The sequence below is a fragment of the Seriola aureovittata genome, chromosome 12 (genome assembly GCF_021018895.1).
Source record: "Seriola aureovittata isolate HTS-2021-v1 ecotype China chromosome 12, ASM2101889v1, whole genome shotgun sequence".
Taxonomy (NCBI): Eukaryota; Metazoa; Chordata; class Actinopteri; order Carangiformes; family Carangidae; genus Seriola; species Seriola aureovittata.
Window position 1 is genome coordinate 12,105,716 of NC_079375.1, and position 19,554 is coordinate 12,125,269.

The 19,554-nt window shown below is 40.2% G+C and overlaps 1 protein-coding gene across 1 annotated transcript in view; it reads right to left on the reverse strand.

Annotated features, from left to right (window-relative positions):
• LOC130178832 (obscurin-like) overlaps positions 1-19,177 on the reverse strand; it is a 58,779-nt gene extending 39,602 nt beyond the window's left edge. The window contains exons 1-26 of the mRNA XM_056391355.1: positions 18,888-19,177; positions 16,305-17,394; positions 13,976-14,245; positions 13,505-13,765; positions 11,493-11,798; positions 11,114-11,380; positions 10,806-10,912; positions 10,198-10,366; positions 9,334-9,609; positions 8,955-9,242; positions 8,404-8,679; positions 8,025-8,300; positions 7,618-7,899; positions 6,540-6,821; positions 5,924-6,205; positions 5,412-5,687; positions 5,056-5,328; positions 4,692-4,958; positions 4,302-4,571; positions 3,949-4,215; positions 3,527-3,793; positions 3,258-3,370; positions 3,004-3,157; positions 2,734-2,895; positions 2,493-2,597; positions 1,006-1,272 (exon numbers count right to left, since the gene is read on the reverse strand). Of these exons, the coding sequence (XP_056247330.1) occupies positions 1,006-1,272; positions 2,493-2,597; positions 2,734-2,895; positions 3,004-3,157; positions 3,258-3,370; positions 3,527-3,793; positions 3,949-4,215; positions 4,302-4,571; positions 4,692-4,958; positions 5,056-5,328; positions 5,412-5,687; positions 5,924-6,205; positions 6,540-6,821; positions 7,618-7,899; positions 8,025-8,300; positions 8,404-8,679; positions 8,955-9,242; positions 9,334-9,609; positions 10,198-10,366; positions 10,806-10,912; positions 11,114-11,380; positions 11,493-11,798; positions 13,505-13,765; positions 13,976-14,245; positions 16,305-17,385 (6,844 nt within the window). The 5' untranslated portion in view covers positions 17,386-17,394; positions 18,888-19,177. The remainder of the gene's footprint in view (positions 1-1,005; positions 1,273-2,492; positions 2,598-2,733; positions 2,896-3,003; positions 3,158-3,257; positions 3,371-3,526; positions 3,794-3,948; positions 4,216-4,301; positions 4,572-4,691; positions 4,959-5,055; positions 5,329-5,411; positions 5,688-5,923; positions 6,206-6,539; positions 6,822-7,617; positions 7,900-8,024; positions 8,301-8,403; positions 8,680-8,954; positions 9,243-9,333; positions 9,610-10,197; positions 10,367-10,805; positions 10,913-11,113; positions 11,381-11,492; positions 11,799-13,504; positions 13,766-13,975; positions 14,246-16,304; positions 17,395-18,887) is intronic.
• Positions 19,178-19,554: the final 377 nt, after the last annotated feature.

The following is a 19,554-nucleotide window of genomic DNA, read 5'->3' on the forward strand; positions in this document are numbered from 1 at the left end:
ACATCACTGTGACCTTGAACTTTGACCTTTGACCACCAAAATATAATCAGTTCATCCTTGAGTCCAAATGAATGTTTGTGCCAAATTTGAAGAAGTTCCCTAAAGGCGTTACTTAGATACTGAGTTCACAAGAATGGGACAGATGAACAACCTGAAAACATAATGCCTCCGGCCTTGGCTGTCGTTGACACGGAGGCATGATAATGCATCATAAACTTGATGGCCAATGTAAATCCTCTGCTAGGAACAAATTTTGTCCTATTTTAATGCCTTTAAACACTTGTGTTACAAGTGTTTTCAGGTATTTTGGCGACATCTCACTCTCCTGTGTGTTTTGTTGCTCTTGCCAGCACAGGAATACTGCACATAATTTGACTTGTCATAGTAGGAATAGCGCAGGAGTTACTAATAACATTAACGATGGCTTGTTACTATTCAAGTGTCCTAGTGAGTCATGACAGTGTGACAGTGAGCCAGCATGCACAATACCTGCACGCCAAAACCAAGCAACTAAGTGGAATTTGGCCATCATTAAATCTATTTTTTACACCTGTACTTGCCCTACTGTGACATGTCAAAATGTCTTCTGTGAAAAAGTCCTATTCTTTGTCCATGGACTGAACTGCCATGACCTCACACATGTCTAATCAGTCAGAGTAATTGAAAACACCTGCATGGATTACTTCACCAGCAGTGGTAATACAGTTTTGTTAATTTCTTACACAAATAATCTGACATACCAATTTCTGTTAATTCATTTAGTAGGTCACGCTTGTTGCAAAATAGGCAATCGACAAAATGTTCCCATATTCCTCATTAGTACGATACTTAATCATTTCAGATAGATAGACAGACAAATGGATACCTCATTGACTGTGAGTCTGATGGCTTTTTCTGTGTAAATACTTGTATATGTATTTACACACTCATACGCATCAATACCCTAAAATTGCTAAAGCTGACACTAAGTTTACAATTAACCTTTGTCATCTTCCATCGTGTTACCTTCTACAAGCAGTTTACAGGATGTCTTGTCATCAGAGGCGTCACAGGTATATGTGTCTTCGTCCCCGGACTCGACCTCATTGATGGTGAGTTTTCGGTACACATCCTCACTTTTGATCTCGTACTTCTTGCTGGGTTTGATCTCCATCTTGTTCTTGTACCACTTCACCATCGCACTGGCACGTGACACTTGGCATTCAAGATGACCACGATGCTTATACATCGCTATCTTATCCCTGAGTCTCTTCACAAACTTGACAGGCAGCTCTACAGTAACAATAACACTGAATCAATGAAAACTATCATGTATGCCACAAAGGAACATTAAAGGCTACGAATACCAAAGCCTTGCAAAAGCCCTTGCCTAAGCGCACTATAGGACAGGCAATATTCATAAATGAATTATGCTACAGCCAGAGCAAATGGGGCTGAAATGTAATAGCACATTAATGCTTTTGATGCATCATCAGTTCGAATATTTTTTCCAAAGCAGATAGTGACACACTACATTAAATAGGAATCACTGTGTGCCAGTCATTTTTTGTTTATATATCAGTTGCTGTTTGATTGCATCCAGCAAAACTGATGCAACGTATAACAGGCCATGGTCAACTGATAGCAAAGCTATCTACAATTGATTTATGTAGAGACAGGTAGTTTTCTCTTATACATCTCAAGATATCCAATCATTAAATGATCCCAAAATGTCCAACATCACTGGACTAATGATGTAATCTGTAAAAACCATCACACAGATGCTTACCTAAATTCAGTCAAGAAAGACAGCTATGACAAAGCCTCTGAGAAATAAACCTAAACCTCAGCTGGTAAGACACCAAAAGAGTTGTGTTCCCTTTGCCATCAGCCCTCAATGAAGCATAACAATGTAAATGCAAGTTGCAACTGGATTTTCTATCTCACCGGACTAAATACTATCAGAATGATGCAACGCATCAACTCTTTTAGCAAGAGAACATTTCATTAAACTCTAGTGTGACCTTTTACATTTGGTTCAGTAAACTAGTTGAAATGTTGAGATCAGTTTATAAAATCACCCAGAAAAGTGCATGCAAACACTTCTGCATAGCATGGTGATCAATCTACAGCAGTTTAATTGATTTAATTTAGAAGAAAGTAAAGATTAGAATGTGCAGGATATTTAATTGTTTGCAACTTTCTGACAGCTTTTGTCAATATGAATAAAGAATCCATTTGCAACCACATCTGAACATTGCAACATAATGTTTAACTGCACAGGTAAAAGCCCAACAAGGGACAAGAGTTGAAAATTAGCAGTAGCTATAAACTCTGTGCAACACATCAGTTTCATGCTTTGTTTTGGAACTATGTTAAATGGCACTGTCTCTGTTAAATAAATAAATAAAACACAAAAAAAAACGAATCCATGCAACAATACAGTATACCATATATACTACACAATATTTGCTGTTATGTGATTTCAGTGCATAACACATTTATTTGTTTACCTTTCACTTTTAGTTTTGCAGTTGAAGAGGCCTTCTCAGCTGTGAATTTAATCTCGCCCATATCCTCTGGGGAAACGGACTTAAACAGCAGTACATATGTTCGGCCTGGAAAAAGACACATGACAGCTCAGAGTAAACAAAAATTCCGTATTAGTCATAATAATTATTCAGGTAAAGTCTACAATATTGTGTGGATGCACAGGTAGATTATTATTTATTTTCTAATTGCTTGCGACCTTACCCTCTTGTCTCATCTTGATATTGCCAACGACTTTGAGTTTAGTACTTCCTTTGTACCACTGACAGTCCACTTCATCATGTGAGATTTCACAGACAAATGTAGCACTTTCCTTCTCCATCACCTCCACATCTTCCAGTTTCTTAATGATCTTGATATCTCTGGCTGCAGGGAAACGATTTAAGAGGTTTTATATACTGGAAATTGTTATACTATACTCTAAATAATAGTACCTGAGTGATTTGTGAGCTTCATGACAGGAGTAATATTTACCATGAACAGTGAGCTTGGCAGAGGTGTTATCATCAGTAGTGCGGCAGATGTAAGTGCCTGTATCGTCAGGGGTGCACTTGCTGATGACCAAAGTGCGCTTTCGGCCCAAGGAATGGATGCTAAAGTTTTTCCCTGGTTTCAGTTCCACATCATTCTGAAGATTAATCATTTTTTCAAAAGGTTAAACTTGGTTTGCACTTTTTCAGTCTTATTATTTTACTCTGCAGACAGCAATTCAAATAGTAATTTCTCACCTTGAACCATTTAACATCTGCATTTGTTCTGGACACTTCACATTCAAAAGTAACCTTCTCCTTCTCAGGAACACTGACATCCATAATGGGCTTGGAGATCATAGCAGGCGGTTCTAAAAAAGAGTAAAACAATTGAGTAAAAACGTGGACTCTAGCATGAAGCTATTCTTGAGGTGGAATTAGTACTACGAATATATAGCAAATTAAGACTGGTCTGCCAAGACCCTACCAACAGAGGACTAGACATACTAAAAGGAAGTAGCCCTTACCTGTGACAATCAGTTTGCCAGAAGTATGGACACCATCTGCCTGGAATGCAATAGTTCCTGCATCCTCCCTCTTGAGATTGGACAATGTAAGGGCGTGCTTCTTTGCCAGGGCTGTGATACGACAGGTCGCCCCTGACTTTAACTTGGCTCCATCCCTGGTCCAGGAGCCTTCGACATCAGCCTGGCTGAGTTCTACCTCAAGTGTTACTGTCTCTGTCTCATGTGCCTTGGTTTCTGTTAGGCCCTTAATTACCTGGATCTTCTTCACTGAAGGGAGGAGGAGGAAATGTTGGAGTGTAAGCATGCAGGCAAGGGTTCAAAACACATCACTGGAGAATGACATTCTTTTTTTAAGGTTAAGGTATATCCTCGTATACTGTTTACTGTTTCTTAAAACAAATGTGACTGTGGATAAATCTTACTCTCAACGCTGAGTTTGGCCTGGGTCTTGTCATCCAGAGTTTCACAGGAGTAGATCCCACGGTCAGCATGGGTCACACTCCTGAAGACCAGAGTCTGCTTGACTCCATCTACCCGAATCTCCAGGTTTCCCGCAGGCTGCAGCACTACGCTGTTCTTCATCCACCTGACTTCATCGGATGCCTTACTGAGCTCCACCTCCAGCTTCACTTCACTCTGCTCCTCCACTGTCAGGTTTTCTAGCTTTTTCTTGAATGTCACTGGCTCATCTGATTGGGGCGCACAGAAATGTTTACGTTAATGAGGAAATTATGCTACTTAAAATAGATATTTTAACAATAAATGCACTTCTTACGTTGCACTTGTAAGGTAGCTTTGCAGCTTTTGCCTTCTGCATCAACACTAATCTCTCCAGCATCTTTTTGGGTGACAGCACTGATGGTGAGTGAGTGAGTGTTGCCGCCATGCTCAATCTTATACTTAGGCCCAGCAGTGATGGGTATATTGTTGTGGAACCACTTAATGCTGACATCTGCTGGGGTGGCAGCGCACTTGAAAATTGCGTCTTTTCCCTCCATTGCAACCACATTGTTGAGTTTGGTGGTCAGCCTCACTAGTCTGGGTGCTGAAAGGAATGAGTGACAACAAATCAAGCCCAATTATATGAAAAAAAAAGTTTCAGCTGTGAAACTGTGAATTTTTGATTTTTCCATTGGATTCCAATTTTAATTAAGTGATGAATTACCTTTGGAGGAAACTTTAGCAGAGGTCTTATCATTTCGACATTCACAGCTGTATTCTCCTTCATCTTCCTTAGACATGCCAGTCACAGTGAGAACCCGCTTAGCACCATCTGTCCTGACACAGAACCTGCCTCCAGGTTTAATCTCACGACCATCATGGTGCCAGACAACATCCCCTGAGGCTTGATTTAGTTCACACATCAGGCTAATTGTACCTCCCAACTCCACATCAACAGATTTCAAGGGTACAACAAACTTCAAAGCTAATTCTGAAACGAAACAGAGAAATTAGATATTAAAACACAATCTGGCATCTGCAAAGGTCTATGCAGCAATTATCAGGTTATAAACTTTTCTATGTCCTACCTTTAACCTGAACTTTGAACTCCAGTTTGTCATTAGCAGTTTGACAGGAGTATATTCCACTGTCTTTGGCTTCGGTGGATTTTACTATCAGGGTACGAGAACGGCTATCTTTTTTCATTTCATACTTGCTGCTCTCCTTGACCTCCACACCATCTCTAAACCACTTCACACTACCACTCTCTGTGGTCAGCAAAATGGTCAAAACAATGTTTTCACTTGCTTGAACAGTATATGTGTCCTTGACGGACTTCTTCTGGAACTTGACAGCTGCTTCTGCAGAGAGATAAGAACTAATTTTCAGTAGCTTTCTTATTAATCGTGCGACAAAATGAATTATGTTTAAAATATATTTGTACCTGTCATTTGCAGCTTAAATACCAGCTTCTCTGTTCCAGCCTCACAGGTGTATTCTCCAGCATCTTTTTTCTCCATTTTTTCAATCACCAACTCACGACTCTTGCCCTTTGACTCCATGTGAACTGCTTTGCTGGAAGTCAGCAGTTTGCCATCCTTGTACCATTTCACATCTGTCTTGGAATCAGAAACCTCACAGCTCAAAGTGGCTTTCTGAGAGAGAGTGGCTTTCACCTCCTTCTGGACTGACTCCTTATTCGAGAAGCCAGCTAGGGTTTCTGGCGAGTAAATAACAAAATGTGATGTCAACAAATGACAACATATCAGTCGACCCCAAATACAAAGACACAGCCAAAACCTTTCAATTGCAATGAGCAGGCTTAATGATGAAATGCAAACTGGGGAACAAAACAGAAAAAATCAACACAGTGCTACATAACAAATCACACATATTTAATTCACATTTGCATACTCTTTTACATAAGAAATACTAGCAATATCTTATTCCTCCTACCTGCCACCTGTATCTTGAAGGTCAACTTCTCAGTCCCAGCCTCACAGATGTACTCTCCAGCATCCTTCTTCTCCACACTGTCTATCACCAGCTGCCGACTCTTGGCCTTTGACTCTGCATGGATTGTCTTACTGGAAGTCAACAGTTTGCCATCCTTGTACCATTTCACCTCTGTCTTGGTATCAGCTACCTCACAGCTTAAAATGGCTTTCTGGGAGAGAGTGGCTTTCACCTCCTTTTGGATAGACTCCTTGTTAGAGAAGGCCGACTTCAGCTGAATCTCTGAAAAGGTAATAATGGAAAATGTTATTTAACAACAAACATAACCGGGAAAACGTCAACCGAGATTAAGTGGACAAATGTGCATTATAGCTGAGACCAGCAAATAGTACTGTGCAGCTACATAAAAACGATTATATATGAACAATATGCACAAATATGTGTGATAACAGTAACATAACAATTCAGCCCAAAACAACATTTAAGCCAAACTAAAGATTCAAATCCTCCACTGCAGCTGTTTTTCAACTTTGTTCTGATTCACCTGAAATCTTCAGACAGCTTTGCACAAGTCATATTCCTCTGACACATACCATTCCCTTTAATGTTCTCATACCTGTCACTAGTACTTTAAATGCCAGTTTTTCTGTTCCGACTTCACAGATGTACTCCCCTGCATCTTTTTTCTCTATGCCGTCCATCACGAGTTGACGAGTCTTGCCCTTTGATTCCGAGTGAACTGTTCTGCTGGGACTCAGCAGCTTGCCATCTTTGTACCATTTCACCTCTGTCTTGTTATCAGCTACCTCACAGCTCAGAGTGGCTTTCTGGGAAAGAGTGGCTTTCACTTCCTTTTGGACTGACTCCTTGTTGAGGAAAGCAGATTTAGCCCGGATTTCTGTAGACGTGAGTGTGGGAATAGAATTACCGATACAAAAACGGACTACTTTAAAACCACAACACGAACACTGCTCTGGATGAACTGAACACATGTAAGCGAACTTTACAGATGCAGAACACAGAGCCACAAAGTCTATTTAAGCCTATAAAGCTGAGGGAAACAACTACATAGAAGTTTGCAGTCACAAAGTGAAAGCAGATTATTTATCTGAAGGCAGCCACAGAGAGGCACAATTGTGACATCAACAACGATTCTTTCTGACTGAAAGACCAAATTACAACACAGGACCTGACAAACAGCAGAGACACAAGATATCAAAGCAGCCTCACCAAAACAAATCATACAAGACAACAACAACGACGACGACAAAACCCAAGATATTATTATCACCTACTAATGTAAGAATCTAAGCCAATGCTGGACTTTCAACATCTGAGCAAGGCATAACAAATACCTCGAACTGAAGCAACCAACAATGCAGCCAAAAAAAAGGAGAAGACAACGCAAATAGAAAACACAAATCCACCAGTTTCACAGTAAATGTTTTTTCTTATCTCTATAAAAAAAACAAGATAGCATAAGACTTGGTCACCTTTTGAAAATAAAATGTTTTTCCATTCTTCCAGTGAGTTTTAATTTTCATATTGTGTATGTATTATTATTGAAAGAGAGAAACAACAAAACTAAAATGTTTATTTGAGTTATGAGGTGTCTACCAATAAGTCTACCAATGACAAGTTCTAATTTAATAATCTTTATTTGGTAGTAATTAAATAATATGTATTCTCCATACCTTCCACATGTACTTTAAAGGCCAACTTCTCAGTCCCAGCCTCACAGATGTACTCTCCAGCATCCTTCTTCTCAACGCTGTCGATCACCAGCTGGCGACTCTTGGCCTTTGACTCTGCATGGATTGTCTTGCTGGAAGTCAGCAGCTTGCCATCCTTGAACCATTTCACCTCTGTCTTGGTATCAGCTACCTCACAGCTCAGAGTAGCTTTCTGGGAGAGAGTGGCTTTCACCTCCTTCTGGACTGACTCCTTATTAGAGAATGCAGACTGGACATGTGTGTCTGTGGAGGAGACCATGAATGTGAATGACCAAAACTTTTTCCATGTCCACCGATATGTTAACATCTGCAATACCTGTTTAGCACATCAATCAAGAGCAAAACTATAAGCCTGTCCTTGCCCCTACCTGCCACATGGAGTTTAAAGACCAACTTCTCAGACCCAGCCTCACAGATGTACTCCCCGGCATCCTTCTTCTCCAGAATGTCAATCACCAGCTGGCGACTTTTGCCCTTCGACTCTGCATGGATTGTCTTGCTGGAAGTCAGCAGCTTGCCATCCTTGTACCATTTCACCTCAGTCTTAGAATCAGAAACCTCACAGCTCAGAGTGGCTTTCTGGGAGAGAGTGGCTTTCACCTCCTTTTGAACCGACTCCTTGTTGAAGAAAGCTGACTGGGGCTCTGATGAGATCACATAATGAAAATATCAGATTCTATTCATCCAGAGCTTACAAATAAGCATCAAATAAGTAGCGCTATTATTTTGAAAATCCCCCTCCCTTACCTGCCACCTGTATCTTAAAGGCCAACTTCTCAGTCCCAGCCTCACAGATGTACTCTCCAGCATCCCTCTTCTCCACGCTGTTGATCACCAGCTGCCGACTCTTGGCCTTTGACTCTGCATGGATTGTCTTACTGGAAGTCAACAGTTTGCCATCCTTGTACCATTTCACCTCTGTCTTGGTATCAGCTACCTCACAGCTTAAAATGGCTTTCTGGGAGAGAGTGGCTTTCACCTCCTTCTGGACTGACTCCTTGTTGAAGAAAGCTGACAGAGCCTCTGAGGGTAACATCAATGAGAAATACAGTGTTGTTATGAGCACTGCAGGCAAGACTGTCAATGACTGAAACATATTAAACACACATGACTGACACATTCTTCACGTCATCTTCTTAAGTATGTGAGGATATGATGATTCTAAATACTAAATGTTTACCCTCACAGGCAAACCTCATCAACTTCTGTTTGTGACATTTAAAATCACGAAATTGACACTACAAACTGAAAATATTTTTAAAATTCTATATAACAATTAAAAAATCAAGTATTCCTACCTGACACAGATATCTTGAAGACCAGCTTATCCCCTCCAGCTTCACAAGTATATTCTCCAGCATCACTCTTCTCCACCTTTTCAATCACCAGCTGGCGAGAACTGCCTTTTGCTTCTGAGTATATGGTCCTACTGGATACCAACAGCTTGCCATCTTTATACCATTTCACCTCTGTCTTGCTATCAGACACATTACAACTAAGAGTTGCTTTCTGGGACAGAGTGGCTTTCACCTCCTTCTGGACTGACTCCTTGTGGGAGAAGGCAGCTTGGGCTTGAGTTTGACTTTCTGAAAAATTTAAAGGAAAATGAAAATAAAGTAAAAAATAAAAAAATGCAGTCAAATGTTGACTAATAGTACAAAAGCATCATAGTCTCACCTTTTATCTTGACATGGAATGTGATTTTGTCTGCTGCCGTCTCACAGGAGTAATGTCCTTCATCACTTTTCTTGGCATTCTTGATGACTAGTTTCCTTTGAGTCCCTTTGGAGATGATGTTAGTTCTTTGGTCCTCAGTGATCTCAACCTGATCTTTTCTCCACACAACGGCCGCGCTAGCAGGGGATACCTCACAGCTGAGCTCAAGATCTCCTTTAAGGGACGATGATAGTCCCATGGGACCTCTGGCCTTGTTCAGAAACTTGGCAGGTTCATCTTAGAGGACAGAGACAGAAATTAAGTAATACGTTTCTAATAAATATTTGTCAATTCATTTTTTTCATACATATAATATTGGTGTTGCCTAATTAGAGACTAGTACAAGTAAATTCTTTGTGACATTAAATGAAATCTCTTATATATATATATATATATATATATATATATATATATATATATATATATATATATATACTTTTAGGTTTGTTATCAGAAGAGTTCATGTGTAGGAAGAGCATGAGCTGATGGGCCACAGTGGAATTGGCTACATGGTGACAGGTTGCTTTCCTGTTTGATGGCTGATAAGCATATGCTCGTAGCCATCAGAGCAGGACACATTCCAGTATATCACATGGTCTGAGACAAACTGTCTGCATGTGGGCTAGACGCAGCACTTGTTCCACACACTGAGCCCAGTTCTTTTAATGAAATCATCTCTGCACCACACAGGACATATTTAGCACTCAACATTTGGCAAAACCTTTGCTCCACAGAACAAACAACTGCAGCACATTTCCAAACAAGACAGGATTGTTTCTCTGTGATAGAGAACCGTACTTTTGCCACTGATTTTGATAAGAGTACCTTTAAGAGTGAGTTGCAGGGACATCTTGTCATCAGCTAAAACACACTCGTAGATGCCCACATCTTCCTCTGTAACATTGTGTACCATCAGGATCCTCTTGCGGTCAGTGATGACATATTCATACTTCTTGCCCATTTTCACCTCCCGCCCATTCTTCATCCAAACCACCTGAAGAGCAAATACAGAACAGATTGCCACAACAGGCAAAATGAAGTAAATTATAGGGTTAAAAAGGTACTTCAATATTCTATATTCAAATACTCAATAAAAAATTGTCTCTTTTGCAGACAACACCAAGCAACAGTAACATGTAGTCGATGGTAATGGGTAAATGATGGAATTCATTTCCATATGAAGTTACCCCTCCAAGTTCAAACACAATGCACAAATCTCTTTAATGGAATAGCCTTCTGATATCCTTTTGCCATTTTTATTTGCCATTAAAATCGGTTAAGTGTAGGAAGTAAGGGACTGCTTCTCAATTACAGAAATGATAGCACTTATAAGTCTTCCATACCTTGCATACTGGTAAAATGAAAAATACATTAATATAGCGCATGAAAACAAAAAGTAAAAGCTAGAACTGATGTGCATTTCCATTACAAACCTGTGCATCGTAATCCGACACCTCAGCAGTCAGCTGAGCACTGGCTTGGGCACTGCAGGTCACCACCTCCATCTGACCTGACTTGTTAGTGAACCTAACAGCGGGGACTAAAAATACAGTTGTCAGGTTATTGCATTATTTATTTGCTTCTCACAAAAAATACCAGTTGTCTTTGATAGAAAGCAAGGTGAAGAAAGAATCTATGTCTACAAATTTAAATTTTAACACAGAAAAGAAAATATACAACAATATATTTATATGAGCATTCTCCCTATCCATAGTTTAACTGACTGACGTGAAGTGCATACCCTTCACAGATAGGATGCAACTGCTTTGTGAGCCTCCACCCACAAACTTGACTTCAGCTCCGTTCATTTCCATGGTCACGACACGGATGAGCAGTGTGTGTGTGTTCTTGGACCTGGTGATGAGGTAGTCAGCTCCGCTGCGGAGGAGGCGTCCACTCAGAGACCAGAAGCCAGAACAAACAGCAGAAAGCTCCACAGAGAGAGAGAACTCCTCGCCAGATATTGCACTGCTGTTCATCAGGCCTTTCCTGATTTCTGCAGTGGGCTCTGGAGGCAACAAGAAAACCAGACATGAGGAAAGAACACTTGAATGTATACAACAACAGCAGATATCCATGAATGATAAATGTCACAAATATCAACAAGACATCAGCCTTACCAAGGTAGAAGCTTCCAGGCACCTCCAGGTAGGGACTCTGGCCAAAGTCATTCGTAGCAGAGATACGGAACTGGTAGCTGGCTTCTTCAGTGAAGTTTCTGATGGTAATCTCTGTTGAAACAATGGTTTCTCCAGCATTGCACCTCTGCCATGTCTGAGTGCCAACCTTCCTCCTCTCCACATGGTAACCCTTGATGGGCACAGGGCGATCGCTGTCAGGAGGAGACCACTGAATGGTGATGGATGAGTCAGTCTTGTTCTGGACCACAGCATCGACTGGGGGATCAGGAGGATGCTTCCTTGCAGCTAGAGCAAAAAGAGTGATGGTTGTGCTTTTTATCTGATGAGTATTCAGTGATTGCAGCGTATCAAAAGAACGATTACAGATAAAAAAAATGTATAACCTGGGCTTTACTTTTAGAGTTTCCAGGCATTCTTGTTGCACTCTTGTCAGGTATCATACTTTTTAACCAGCTTAATAACTGTGATACTGTATGATGTCATAGGGACTCTGCTTGATGTAGATTTACAATGGAGTACATTGGGCACAACAGACTTAAGTGATCAGGGCCCATATTCACAAAGCATTTTATCTTACCACTAATTATACTCCTGAGTCGCTCTAAAGGTTTTAAACTAAAAGTGTTCTACTAAGACCTATTCACACAGCTGCTGTGACAAACTTTTAGTAAGGAAGAGCGAAACTCATTAGCTAAGATACGACTCATTTGCTGTCTACGTCAATTTTCATGGACGATGGTTGATGAAGAACCGGTGTACCGGTGAAAACGCATGCGCAACACCAGGCAGTAATAATAAAAAAAAACACTGAGAAATACATGAATACAAATTAAATAGTAACGGATTAGGTGCTGTTTACAATAGTAGCGCATTCTCCAAAATACATCTGTATGATAAGGTTTGTGTTGACCTGGGAGAATTTAATTTTACTCTAAAAACGTACATTCAATTCTGTCAATGGAGGAAAAAAAAAAACAACTGTCCTGGATTTATTGTTTGGTGAATATATCGGCTTTTTTCTGTTGCCAGTGTTGCTAAAGACTTAATTACCGCACTGATCAGGTTGTTTCAGTTGGTAGGAGATTTTATTGCATCCCTCACAAACTCAGTTTCCAAAACACGGCTACGTGGGATGACAGCAGCCCTTTTATGATTCTTTGTGATTTGGTCTTAGTGAGTTAGGAGTCCTCTCGACTGCTTCTAATTTCTCCCAGATTTAGGAGCTACTCTTAGCGCTAAGTGGCTTTGCGAATACTCTTAGTCAGAAAAATTAGGAGTCCTACAGTTGGGACTGACACGCCCATTACTTTTATGATTTTTTTCCCAAATCGGCACGTTAGGAGCTACTTTTAGCCTTAAGATGCTTTGTGAATATGTGCCCTGATCAGGTTTTAGAGCTGTTTTTTGTTTTGTTTTTTTTACTATTTAAGGTAAAGAAATTCAAGGCACCGCAAAGTTATATAGTATAAGTTAAAAAGCTTGTGATGGACCTGAATGGAGACTAATCTATTTCAAAACAGGAGCTTGCTGTACTGAATAGATCCTACATTTTTTGACACTCCCTCACCACTTATTTTAAGGTTAAAACAAACATGATCACACCTTGTCCAACTCATAAATCAAAGTACTGTTTCATTTTTCATTTCTATTTGGCAAGCAACATAAAACATCAGTCTTTGTAGCAGTGTTTGCAATAGCAAATAAAAAATTAAAAGTCTTTATCATGAAGTTTATGCACAGTTCTGTGTAACCCAATAATGTTTGCTTTTAATCTGTAAAGGTTTTAAAGGTAGGTAGTGTTCAAGTAAGACAAGAATCAAATGAACTGACAATTAAAAAAGATAATCACCAAAAATTTTAAGTATGTTTAGTTCAATTATCTGTAATTTACCATAAATGCTGACCCTAGACCTCAAGTATAGGGTTTTGCATGCAGGTCCAAAAAATACAATTGTTTTAAAACAGCATTTGACCCATTGTGACATTCTCACCAGTGACAGAGAATCGAGTGGAGGTTTTGCAGTCTCCAGCCACAAAGGCCACTTCTCCTGAGTCATCTGCCTGGCAATCTCTAATGGTGAGTGTGTACTGTCTTAGCACGCAGGCAATGGAAATACGGGAATCTTCCTTCAGCTTCTCCCCATTGCGGGTCCAATAGACATCTGGGCAGGGATGCTCCAGCTCCACACAGAAGATGACAGTGTCACTGACAGGAACTACTGTCCTCCGTGGAAGCTTCTTGGTAATGTTGCCTGGGATAGCAGAATAAGTAGATTTAAATAAAGAAAACAGGGCTTAGCAGCGTAGTAGACTCACAAATGAGAAAATGTCCAAGGAACGTTTTCCTTAGTTTAAGTAGTAATGTCACATTAATTTAACTTGTTAACAGATTTATGATATCCACACAAAATATTTAAATAATAAACAAGAACTAAAGAGAGAGAAAAAAATCTCAGTTATACCCAGGACAGTGAGCTCAGCCACAGTGCGACTACCCTCTTTCATCTCACAGATGTAAACACCATCATCATTTGTGGTGACATTGTGAATGGTGAGACGTCGCAGGGTGCCCTCCTCCTCCATGCGATATTTGGTGCTTTGCTCCAGCCTTGTTTCCTCCATGAACCAGTTGGCATGGGTGGCACTGAGAGGCACCTCACACATCAATGTGGCCGCCGTTTTCTCTTGGACCTCCACATCCTGCAGCTTCCTCCTGAACGGCACGTTAGGCTCTGACACAAGGAATGTTACAGAATCTTCAGGTTACACAACCATATTGATAGTTTTGCATCTGTCAGTCTATGAACTATGAACTACAGAATATACTTTATGATACTGTCACCCATTTTCCACTTTCTACTTTTATTTCCCTGTGATCTTGGCTGTAGTCAGAGAAACTCGAAACTAGCTTGGAAATAATCCATCATACTTGGCATTTAAGATGTGCAATTTTTATGTGGTGTGTTTAACGAAACTTCAGCACCAAAGATTTGAGACTTCTCAGGTTTCTTACTACGCTCTGCACCACAAATGAGGGTTAAAGTTTCAAACAGTATCCATATTTGAATTATGGGAGATGTCCTCTGGGTTCAGTATCCACATAAAATGTGATATTTTCATTAAGATATTTACAATGTCTCCAATAGTGCACCTTCTAAAGGACAAGTGAGCTGTTTTCAGCTGAGTGTTTAAATATTTTTACTTAAGAGAATATCAGTTTGCACAAAAGTAATGGTCACAAAGTTAAATACAGTATATTTGATAAATATCTGCTGTCCTATATCTGCTATGAACCAGAGCCAAACATTATGAACCACACCTTAACAACCCTTATTTATTCTGTTCATCAACAAATTAAAAAAAAAAAAAAAAAGGTGTCTGATAGGTTTTCCCAGGAATGAAGACCCTCATTTCACTTCTAAACTATGTGTAATATAATGTCAAGTTGTTGAAGGATACACGAAGTACAATGCTTTGTGTGTATTTTGTTTGAAAATGATTAACCCTGATTAACCACATATGTCCCATGTTGTTCTGGTGTAAGTAATAGACAATTCAGTGTCTGTAAATGGCACCGTGTATTTGTTGTCCCCATTTCTTATCTATTTCTTCTTCTTCTATATTTTTGTTTTTATTCAGTGCTGTTTTTATTTTGCGTATTTATTAAAGAATGATAAATGGTCACACAACCACCAATAGTTCAAAATGTTTATGCCTTTCAATTGCAAACTTTCTTTCCAGCAAACAAACTACAAGGCAAACATCATTAATATCCATGTCACTGCACCTACCAGTGCAATACAGGTACATCAGTGTCACAACCCACTGAATGGATTAACAACCAACATAAATCTGCAATGCTACAGTTTCATCCCTTGGGCCTATTTCTTCCAAAGGGGAGTCACACGAGCAGTGGTATCAGTGTGCGCCAGTAAGTGAGTGACCATCTTAGCAACTGTGAACTACTCATCACCAGCAGAAAATAGATGCAACACAACACCCTTCCCACAGAGGATGAGCCAGAATTCAACCTTGTTGTGAAAAGCCAAACACATTTTGAGAGGTTTAAATGAGGCTTCAATACAGTGATTTGGACCACACTTATGGTTCTGCAGTTGCCAACAATGAGTTTATGCCACTTACATTTAGCTTGTTCCACTGTGCCTCCAATTGTATTGCTATTAAAAACACATGAATGAGTCACACCACTAAACAGGGTGACATGTCCCTTCATTAGGATGAACATAGGCACTGCACTTTATTTTGAGTGAATTACATATACACCATCCTGGTGATATAACTACTCACTGGACCACTGATATTTATCTGCAGCTCAAAATAGCCCCCAACAAGTGACTATTTACTTCTGTTTCAGTAATGTTTTCTAAAAACCAAACTGCCCAGCTGTTTAAGGAAATAATTCACCATTTTTAAAAATAAAACTATACATTTGTGGGCAATGCATAAAGAGTTAGTTCCTGAGAGGGGATGAATGGGCTTTAGGCCTTGGGCCTAAGAGCCACAGAAAGACAGTGTACTGGTTTTAGGCTTTTCATGGGAATTGCTGACAAGAATCAACCCAGCCTTATCCATAAACCTCTGTACATGTTAGGAATATACTGTTAATACAGGACATGACATGGTCTAGAGTGCCGGCCTCTAAGATGTTATATGTGTTGATAGATGATGCATTGAATTCATGAACATGTCTCTAATGAAAGCTGTGGTTTATTAAAACAGTTAGAAAAAGTGGTTTTCTATCACTGTATGTATTTTTTTCTTAAGGCTTACCTTTGACTGTTACCAATACAGCACTGTAGGTCTGCCCGGCCATATTGGTTGCATTGCAGGTGTAGAGACCATTATCACTCTGCTTGCAGAACAGGATCTTGAGGATGAAGTTCTCAGCCTGGTCCTCATAAATGACATGCCTACGGCCCTCACTGATGTTCGATCCATCCCTTCTCCAAATAATGTGGGGTTTAGGGTGACCCGTCACAAGGCAGCTGAGTTTGGCGTGTTTGCCCTCAGTCACAGTGCAGGTACGGGTGAACACACCTTTGGGCAGCTTTGCCAGTGCAGATGCCCGCAGCTCATGTTCCAGACTCAGAGAACTGAAACCATCTGTGATGGTGGTTTTGGACGAAGAAACTGAGGAGCTTTCTTCAGTGCGATAGATGGAAATGTCCTTCTTCATTTCCTCTTTGCGCTTTTGTAAGTGAGAGAGGAGGGAGGTATTCTTATCTGCAGTCAGGTGGCGGGAGTCCTGCGCATCTACAACAAGAGCTGCTGCAGTGTGTGCTCGGCCAACAGTGTTCTGGGCCCTGCAGGTGTAGGTACCGCTGTCCAGGTTACGCACACTTTGGATCTTTAAGGTGCTGCTGTCGCTGTCAGAAACAATCTTGATGCGGTTTGTCTCCCCCAGGTAGCGCCCATCCTTTTCCCAGTCAAAGTTGGCCTCAGGGTAAGCTACAACCCGGCAGTGGAAAACAACATCGCCTCCCAAACCTACACGTGCAGATGTAGGCTTTACCAAGAAAACGGGGGCCCTCTGAGCCATCTCTGTTGGCAGCGCCACTTTTAGGGTTACAGCAGCATAAGCTTCCCCAACACTGTTCTTGGCCCGGCACATGTACTGTCCACTATCCTCCAGTGTTAAGTCATAGATGGTCAAGCGGTACACATCTCCATCCTCCACGGTCTTGAAGCGGCCCCCAGATGTCAGCTTCAGCTTTTCCTTCTCCCAAGTGATCAGCGGGGTTGGAGTGCCCACAATAGTGCAGCTGAGTGTGGCATCTTTGCCCACACACACCGCAAATGCCTTTGGACGAGTGAGAAACCTGGGGGCTCCTCCAAACAAGTTTGGATCCATCGTTTGTTCCTATAATTAAAGAAAAGGTCAAAATTACAATATAATACAATACCAGAGAGCAGCGCTGAACACTATGCAAAAAAGGAAATTCATAATGCGATTATTTTGGCAAATATTTTGATTGCGATATGAGTCACGATTTCAGTTAGAATGGTCATTTTTGCATTTAATTTTTACGGGAAAAAAATATATAAATAAATAATGATAACATGATTTTTGTTGGGGTCTGTATCAAATAAGCACGGTCCTTTACATCTGGAGAATATAATTTGTAGGCTGGGGCATCTCTGTAGCACAACAATGCTTCATTTATGGTATAATGTGACACTTTTTACCTTTAGCAAAAAGCTCCAGCTCCTGCAATTAGGCTATTCCACTTGGCCATATTGGGATTTCGATAATATTTCAATTAACAGTTCACCCCTACCAGGGAAGCAAAAATGAAATACTATGGAAAATTAAACCGTATTTTTCATTCATCAAAGTTCTTATAAATATTGTCATAGCTGTAGTTTGACACAGTTTATTATTGGCTAATTTAAAAAAATTTCACACAAGAATATGATGGTGTTTCTGATACTAATTTGTGGAATTTAAGTTTTATAATTTCATTTAATTATCCTAATTTAATGAACTGTAACAAATAAGACTTGTTTGAATGCTCATGACAAAGGTTGTGTGAGCCATTTTATATTATTTCCAGGCCACATATTAAATCACAAAGTTAACTGGTAAATACACCCAAACCATTGTGAGATGTGAAAGTTTGCTACATGTACTCTATAAATATGTTATGCTGTGAAAATAGACATAAACCCACTGTTCAGAATGGCATATTTATAGCTGGCAGTTACAGTGACGGTCATACCCTGTCCTGGCCCTGCAGACGTTCATTTGTACAAAGACATAACTTCATACAGCCAATTCAACAGGTCGGTAGCTTAATAACACAACAACAAATGAATTCCCCTGTAACAAGGTCAAATAGAGCAGATATGTTCCTTTCAAAGAGTGACATTTGCCAGCTTTGTCACCTCTGTCGCTTGAACTGCCTGTCCCAAAAATAACCTCAGCTGTTAGACCCCGTCTCTGTCCATTGCCATTTGTAGAAGCGAAAGGGACATCAGCTGTTTAATAAAGCTCCCACTTCAGAAATATTTCCCGTTGTGTTTCTATAAGGCAACGAAAACGACTGAATATTATGTTGGTATTCAGTTAGTAATCTGCGGTTTAAATAACTTCTAAAGTTGGAGAGCATGAGCGCGTAATTGGTCAAATAACATAAAATTAGCTTAATGAAAACTGGAAGTTGTAGCTAACTAGCGTTAACTCAAAACAGCAGTTGTGACGCGTAACCGTTACAGGTGTGTTAAAACCAAGCTAATTTCAGTGGAAATGAACTGAAACGCTGCTCTAACTTCCGTCACTTATCGATATAAGTATTAATGTTAAATTAAGTATTAATTTCATTATATTTTTTTAGCCTAACATTACTTTTTCACCTTGAGTCTTCAGCCACTCAGGTAAAACTGGCGTTGAATCATGTGGGCTTAAACTTCAGTTGGCCGTCAAGCTTTCCGGATGATAGCCTTCTCCTGTATGACTGCTAGAAATCCCACCAGAAATGTCTTCTTTGTGCTCAAAAATCCTTGCAATGGTTGTAAATCCAGGATGGTGTTAACATCCCCCCCAGTCTCTGGCAGTGGGCGGTTGACTAGACTTATTTTTTCTTTCTTCTCCGGTACCTCATGATGCCAAATAGCTGACGTTCCTCTTTTAGCGCAGCCTCCTGTCCAAAATAGACTTGTCATTTACCGTGGAGATAGGAGATAGCCTGTTGGTGAGGCGGGGAAGGAGAACAGACTGGCCTGACTTCTGTTGGGCTGCACACCACCACTCGGACAGTTAAGTCGTAAACAACTCATAATGATGAATATTACTACCAAAATGTTTTACATCTGCAGAGTGGAAGCTTTCAGTAGCAACAGGTCATAAATAAGACAGATGGCATACTAAATGCTATATTTTCTAAACTCCATCCTTTTTTCCCCTGCTCTTATCTATATGGATTGAGGTCATGAGTCCAAATTCCCTAACACAACCCCCTTTTCCCTTCGGACAAACTTTACCAGAAACCAAAAACAAAGTCTGTGAATAACAATAACAATG